Source organism: Strongylocentrotus purpuratus, unplaced genomic scaffold, assembly GCF_000002235.5.
Source record: "Strongylocentrotus purpuratus isolate Spur 01 unplaced genomic scaffold, Spur_5.0 spur5_scaffold_20, whole genome shotgun sequence".
Classification (NCBI taxonomy): Eukaryota; Metazoa; Echinodermata; class Echinoidea; order Camarodonta; family Strongylocentrotidae; genus Strongylocentrotus; species Strongylocentrotus purpuratus.
In genome coordinates this window covers 9,791,233-9,799,209 of record NW_022145606.1, presented here as the reverse complement: position 1 = coordinate 9,799,209, position 7,977 = coordinate 9,791,233, and the positions used below count along the sequence as shown (strand labels likewise).

The 7,977-nt window shown below is 37.7% G+C and overlaps 1 protein-coding gene across 1 annotated transcript; it reads right to left on the bottom strand.

The window, feature by feature from the left end:
• Positions 1-640: 640 nt before the first annotated feature.
• Positions 641-7,686, bottom strand: LOC115918862 (proton-coupled folate transporter-like). The gene is made up of 5 exons (XM_030992724.1): positions 5,974-7,686; positions 5,181-5,312; positions 4,062-4,145; positions 1,531-1,687; positions 641-757 (listed from the first exon to the last, which is right to left on the bottom strand). Exons 1-5 carry the CDS (start codon positions 7,028-7,030, stop codon positions 676-678), a joined length of 1,512 nt encoding a protein of 503 aa, XP_030848584.1. The 5' UTR covers positions 7,031-7,686; the 3' UTR covers positions 641-675.
• Between the last annotated feature and the right edge of the window lie 291 nt (positions 7,687-7,977).

Sequence of the window (7,977 nt, the reverse complement as noted above, 5' to 3'; positions counted from 1 at the left end):
TTAATAATGATGAGGATCCCATTTGGCATTTTCATATACAAGTCGTTCGTAAAGTCGTACGTAACTTTACGAACAGCTTTATGAAAACACCCCCCCCCCCCCCCCCTGGTGCGCATAAGGTTGGTTTAGGGTTGGGGTTAGGTTGTCACTTTTTTTTTAGAAACTAGCATCAACTACTGATTAAATAGTGACTTCCATCGGAAATTGGGAAAACTAATTAATGCGAGTCAGCTTTCTGCAAAAGGAACATAACCAACATGAATTGTCAATGACTGACTAAAATGACGAAAAAGTCATGATCTTTTAGCGGTGAGATTAGAAACTACTTTTAGACATCAAGTGCGATTAGCTCGGTGCCTACTTTCTGTTTTCTGTGTTAGTGACTTCACAGGTAGTAAATGACAGATAGTAATGTTATGTAATAGGGGATAAGGGATATAGGTGGTTAACAACAATGCACATCTTCTCAAGATAGATAAGCGAAATCATACAGTAAAACCCGTCTATAAAGACCACCCAAGTGAGACAAAGAAAAATGGTCTTTATAGGCAGGTGGCCTTTAAGTACAGGTTCCTTTAGTACATGTTTCAATGAGAAACCATTTTCAAGGGAAACACAAAATGTGGTATTTGTAGACAGGTGGTCACTAAAGCAGGTTTGACTGTATAATGTAAACTATTTTGTATCTTTGTCGTCATTATCTTGTTTGTCAACACTAGGTGGCGTACTCTTAATCCAGTCTGACCATTGGTAAAACCTGTCACAGTAGAAAAGAGAAAACATGAGAACATAAATGTTTGTGGATGAGGTCCGAAATTTGGATAGCCTTGAGGGTTATTTAAAGCCACACTGTCCTACTTGTAGCTACTTGCTCCCTCTATATAGAAATCAATGCCTAATCGGTGACCATTGGTCCCCCATAATCCTCTTTTTCTTATGTTTATTGAGAGCTGAGTTGATGAGATAACCACCTGTCCAGTGACCTTGCAGTGTGGTCTAATCCCTCCTATAAACTAGAACAGATAAGCTTTAAAAGGAATTTTAGAAAAAAGGGAACAAAGAAAGAAAAGAAAAATGTAATTAAATAAAATTCTGATAAATAGATGTTGTATTTTCCAGATATAATTTATTCCTAAAAAAATAAAACTGTGGTTTGCATAATAGACCGGTTTACTAATATATTCAAATTTATGGCTGTTTCTCTCGGGAACATATACAATGACGAGATATTTAATTAACCTGTCATAAATGACTGAACTAAAATAATCGGAATCCAATCTGCTTACATAACTGTCCTGATGCTATGTCTGGCAAGCCTAGGACAATCTTTCAGTTTGTTGAAATATGCATACAGTTTAAACATGTTAGTAAGCCGGTCTATTGGGTAAAACGAGGATCAAAAAACGATGTGGCAAGAATTTAAATTCGTATCTATTCTTTACTGACGCAGTTACTTGATACTGTATTTATTTTCTTTTTACATAAACCCAGACTTGTACACCAGTTGTTTTGTCAGGAGCCATTACTTACGTGACAAGTACTGATATTGGAACGTATAGCGCGGCCATGACAAGGAAAACAAGCCCTCGAAAGTAATCCAGAGTGAGACTGTAGATGAGGTTAAACAAGGATGGACCAATCAGATTGCCGAGACTTTCAACACAGCCTGCACAAGCCATTATAGCACCTGTTGAACATAAGGAATAAATAAGGAGAAAATGTAAACAAATGTGATCGCAGAGATGTACCTAAGCTTTCCTTAGACAATTTCCGTTGCTAGGTTTTTTTCAAGTTCAGTTCAATTTATTCATTTTTCTCAGCGTATTAAAAACAAATATAATACAAAATGGCAAATATAGATAGTAAGAGAAAAAATGGAAACTACCAAAAAGTGTATAAAAGCTTGTACAGTAATAGGAAAAATACATGGTATAAACAAGAGAGAGAGAGAAAGAGAGAGAGAGAGAGAGGAGAGAGAGATCCGCCCCCCCCCCCCGTGGCTACGTGTCTGTCAATAATTACACCATTGTTATCACAGACACTCAAACACGTAGGGCCATGCACCTCAGATTTACTACATTGCTAAACGATGCCTTTAAATGCAATTGAAGCTATAATTTCGGTCAGTTACTTTGGCTTCCTGGCACTTGCACCATGCGGTTTTTAGTGTCCAATAATTATTGTGTCTCCATATTCCTTTCAAACCTGTCCAATCTATCCTGAATCATGGTACATTGATCCGTCATAAAATCAAGGAGCGGTACTTCCTCGGCATCAGCGCCCTTAGGTCCGGTGGGCCCCGCCTGGCTAGACGGTCGTGCATATAGATTGTGTGTACACGGTCGTGCATATTATATGCATTTGTAATCGATTATCAGAGGTTGACATTTAATTACAGAAAGAAAAACAGCAAGATATTCCAAAATCTAATACAAAATCCCATTTAAAATTCATTTGCAGAATAAATATAACGATGAGTAGGTTATTTCTATGCAAATAGGTCTGTTTCCAAAAGAAAAAAAAATTGTATTTGAAAAGAAATCGGATAACTACTTATAATAACCAACAATAGCTGATATTAATTTATAAATAGATTAGTAATACTTTCGCATCTCAGTAATTCATAGTAAATATATATCAAATAAATTTTACAAGTGCACAACTTTGAAGGTCGTGTATGATGACAAGAGGTTATTAAAGACGCTGATAACACGTAAGGCCATGCATCTCAGAATTAACATTGTTGAAGGAATAGTTGACTTCTTGTTTCAGACCGCAAACACCTCAAAGTGCATGGTTATTGCTCTTATTCTTATTTATGACATTTCTAGTAACCTATGAGGATCTAATATTCTAGAAGGTAATTTTAGACCCCAAAATGTGTGAAATTCTCCCAATACGATCATACAAATTCAGCTCTACTTTCTAAAAATACAGTTAATCAATCAATTAATTAATAATAACAATACATGGGTCGGCTGGTTGTACGTATTATAACCAACACGAAAAAGCCAACATCGGCAACTGGCTGGAATGAAACGGATGAGGCGCTATATCGTTTATTCAACAGCTGGATCAAATTATCTAATATTTGTGGTGGTACACAAAATATATTAAAAATGGTTATATTTATGGATATTTAAGCCGTCTCTGAACCGATTTTGTTCAAACAAAGATGATTTTGTAATTTAAATTGTATGTTCTTTCAAATTTGACATTCAGTTTTTCATTATCTCACCAGAAAGTGCCCTCTGCAACAGAACTCAACCATCCCTATGCCTTTAAGAGGGATATAGTATAAGAATGTCTCCGCTATCGTTGACTTCATCTTGATTATCAAAATAACTATCATCGTCATCACCTTCATCATCATCACCATCTCACCGTCATAACCACCATCCTCATTCTCTCTTCCTCCTCCTCCTCATCATCATCATCATCATCAGCATCACCATAATCATTATCAGTATCATCATCACCCCATCGTCATCATACCGTGCCATACCACAATCTACTGGATCTTCATCACTACGATGGCGAGGTGTGGTCTTCAAGGTATATTTATTGGGTATATCCATCACCATCATCATCAGCAGCACCATTATTGTTGAATTGGTGTCAGAATTGTTATTATGTAACTGTATACATGGCTCTGCTCCGCAGTACAACATCGACTTGATCAAGCGTTATTTTCCCTCTAGACAGCTATACGTTCTCAAAACTCTGGCTTACTTGTTACTCCTAGAGTTAAAACAAAGTGGGGGGGGGGGGCGAACCTTCGCTCATGTTGGGCCTTCATTATGGAATACTCTTTCTCAATGGATTAAAAATAGCAGTTCTGCTGAAATGTTAAAAAGCAATCTTAAGAAATATCTGTTTAATTTAGCTTACAATTGATTACCATTACCTTTAATATCTGTACCTTTCCTATTGCATTTTTGTAAATATTTATCATTTATTTCATCTTTTGCACAAGCTGCGCCTTGAGCATTTGACTGTCAAGTGGATTTGGCGCCTTATAAATCTTACGTATTATTATTATTATTATTAATTATACTTACCCTGTTCATTTTCATTGGTCAGTTTGGAAAGGCTTGATCTCATCGATGGTGACGTCAGAAACCGGAATGAACCCAAGGTGGCGGCTATGGGTGAAGAAGAAGAAGAAGACGACGGCGGAGAAAAAGAATAAAAGCGATAACGATGATGATAACAATAGTGATGATATAGAGTACCGAAGCTGTGACATCATACAAATCTATTTTTGAAATTTCTCAATTTTTTCTTCATTTTCCGAAAGAGTATCAAAAGAAATGTCCAAATGTCGTAAACCAATTGAATATGTTAAGTATTGGCTGAGATATGACCATCTGAATAAAAAGATTTTCTATAGGAACTCAGTGTTATATTGCTCTGGCTCCTAATGTTAATTGAGAAATTACAAAAATAGATGTTTTGATGACGTCACACTTCACCACTGTATAGTGATGATAATAATAATAACAATAATTGTAATACTACTAATAATAATGATAGTAACAATAATGATAATAATAACAAAAAGGAAAGATTAAAAAGAAGGAGAAGAAGAAGGAAAAGAAGCAGAAGAAAGAGAACAAGAACAGTAAGAAGATAAGGGAGATATTGATAAAGAAGGTGAAGGAGAAGAAAAAGGTTGAAAAAAAATAAGAAGGAGGAGGACAGTAAGGAAAGAGAAGAAAAGAAACAATCATTCGAAGAAAGAAAAGGAGGAATAGGAGAAAAAGAAGAAGAAGAAGGAAACAACGGTTCGATAACAAATAAAGACCTTGATTTTCCGTCTTCGTGCACAGACCAACTTAAATAAGGAATCCTTCCAAAACAATTACAGATAATTTCGTTCAGTGCATACGTTTCCCTATCTTTAAAAGAAATTCTGAACATCCCAACGGTCCAAAATCAAAGTCACTCTAAATTTACTGTCGAAAACCGGCCCTAATGAACATCTCTAGGTAGAAAGTCAACCTGTCTATAGAGATCACACTTTTCGTTTGTTTCCTTTGAACATCATTTCTAAGGACCCTGTACATACATTCCATGAAAACCATTTTTCGTCTCTCTTAAGTGAATTTTATCTACATTTTGTAACTGTATTAAATTTAATATCATCGTGATTCATTGCAGCAATAGACAATACTTACCGATAAAGAGCACAAAACTCGAATCACCGAAAGCGGTGAATGTTAGACCAATGAGACTAGACCAGATCCCGACCTGAGCGATGGATAGATCGTCTGTCATGCTGCTGCAAATTTTCCCGCCAACCATAGTTCCTGCAATGTCGGACAATGCGTACAATTCGTGGTTATCAACATTTAGATGGCATTCATTTGTAATATAGGCTGCAATAAGTTTTGAAAATGCCATCGAATTTATTCTCGAAAGTCATTGCGAATTACGAGGTGAATGTTTGAAGTTTTACAAGGTTAAAAAAGTTATGTTTCATCCTAAATGTACTGTTTACATGATTTAGTCAGTTTAGGAGATAGACGTATTTGGAGGACAGCGAGTGTCCTCTTTTTAAGAGAACGGTGAGTTTAGGTAAAGACGGTCAGATGATTGTGAGCATTCAAATCCCTTTTTGTTTGATCTGGAAGAGTATCATAGAAAAAAGTGAAGCACCTAAGTGGCCTTCTCTTCAAATGCCCTCCTATTTGAAATAAAACAATAAATAGCTGAAAAGTTTGAACCAAATATCCATGTCACATGTATTATGTGACAATCTGCTACAATGAGTCAATTTCTACACTAACCATGGACCCCATGTTATAACTCACCCTAACACTAAACCTAAACTCAATCTGAACCTAATAAACCCCCATTGCAACCCTGATCGGATCCTAACCCTTTATACTTTTCACAAATAGACCCGTTTACTTGAGGACATCAAAACCGGTCGTCTGCCTGACTGTGTGTTTTCAAGTCATCACTTACCAACTGAACCAAGTAGAAGAGAACAAGCGACGTAGAATCCTACAATGATAGACGTCCAACACAGCGGTGGGCTTAGAACAAATAACAAGACCAACAGGTAGGTTGAATGGAGAATCATCATGTGAACGCCAAGAACGACTAGGCAGGAGACTAGCTGACTCCTCTTCTTCGATTCGGCGTTCGCGAAAAGCGCGTATATAGCATCAAACTGGGACGCGGAAAATAAGCTTGTCGGCTCCTCGCCGGCCTTTAAATTCGATTCCTTAATGAAAAATATAATATAAATCATGGCTGTCGCGATAGCGGCGATAATAAGCCAAAACGGAGCTGTGAATCCTGAATAGAATATCAAAAATCCGATAGCGACTTGTGATACACCGGTTGTGAATTCGATTACGATACCGAGAATGATCATGCGATATGTTCGCGATTGGTGTGTAGCGATGTCACACATGTAAGCATTGCAGACGGCGAGAAGTGTTGGAAAGTCCCCAAACGATCCCATGATAAAATGTGCGATGGTAAGATAGGATTTTGGTAAGCTATAATAGACAACTGCAAGCCAAATTGAAATTCCGATCATGTAACCGATAGTTGGTAGCAGCATCGCCTTCTTGCGACCTGCGCGATCACTCCATGATCCGATCAACGGTGAGACAATCATCGCGGGGAATATTTGAACCAGATTGTAAATCAACAGCCAATAGGAAGCGTCGGCTTGAGCGTTCTCCATCTTCGCGATGGCTGAGACGCTTGCGTTGATTGGTATATCGCAGTCATCCTTCCAGGGATCAAGGTTCAAGTTCAAATCGTTATGGATGTTATACTCTTTGTAGATGCGCATTGTGACGTATTCCGTTCGCATTGTCGACGTCATACTGTATGCCATGTAGAAGAGGAGAACGACCGGTTCAACTGTGATGCAGGGAAATTTATTTTTGAGGTCATCATCGTCGTCGTCGAAACTGTTTTCTTCCACGTCTGAGTTTTCATCGAATACCTTCTCTTCGTCCTCCAACAGTTTAGTGAATTTGAAATAACTTCTTCCTGTTGCCATCCTGATCCAATATGACGTCTACAGACACACTCTCTAAACATATACAAAACTATTATGATGATAAATAATATGCCGTTCTTCCACAGCGCTTTCAAAAGGACGTCAGATAATACCCCAGTTTAACTCCGGCAACAGTAGCGCTTACTGCATTCACTCATATCAGGTGCAATTACCACACCTGGGTCGAGAGTGCAATATATAGATTCATGTCCTGCCAAGGGACGATAGTACTGCGGCAGGGATTCGAACTTTATGATTCATGGTCGGGAGACTTATACACTTGACCACAGCACCTCTTGTGATTCAGACTAGCTACTCATACTGCAGCTCTATATGTATCAAAGATCCTACAGTTCAATTTCTTTAAATGGAACACATAGCTCCCCTTTGTCTATAGCCCTCAGCGCACACTTCCACGCTGAAATCTGCGTACACACGGTCGATGCGTTCCATACACCGGGTGGGGTTTTACTTTCGTAATTTTCCAAGCATTATACAATTTCACATTTCGCTATCCATACATTCTGCTCCTCCTGGAAAAAAAATACTCCCAATAATTCAAAGTGTGCTTCAATTTGAAACACTTTATTTCTTCTTTCTTTTAGGAGTCGATGTCTCCCCGGCAAATGTGCAAACGTCCAAGTCATTAGCCTATATGTAATCGTTGTCCCCCAGTATAGAAGTATATTAGGGTACCAGTCGATCTACCAGTAGCATTTTGTACAGGTAGGTGATTCATCATTATAAATTCCATACTATTACTACATGATCAAAACGAATAACAGGGTAATACAGAACTTGCTGAGGTTAATGGTCCTTAAGGATAGACTACCAGCATAAATAACTTTAGTTTGTACAAAATCATGTTATTTACATCATGTTTGATGTGTCATGGTTTCGGCATCCACATTTTGCTGATGTTCCACTTGAATGAATGATAATTATCA

What these genes read in the sequence shown, in the direction of transcription:
- LOC115918862 (XM_030992724.1), bottom strand. Translation starts at nt 7,030, where the DNA reads ATGGCAACAGGAAGAAGTTATTTCAAATTCACTAAACTGTTGGAGGAC. An exon ending in TCTTCTACTTGGTTCAGTTG is followed by an intron (nt 5,313 to 5,973) that starts GTAAGTGATGAC and finishes CCGACATTGCAG; the next exon opens with GAACTATGGTTGGCGGGAAA. An exon ending in GAGTTTTGTGCTCTTTATCG is followed by an intron (nt 4,146 to 5,180) that starts GTAAGTATTGTC and finishes CTTCACCCATAG; the next exon opens with CCGCCACCTTGGGTTCATTC.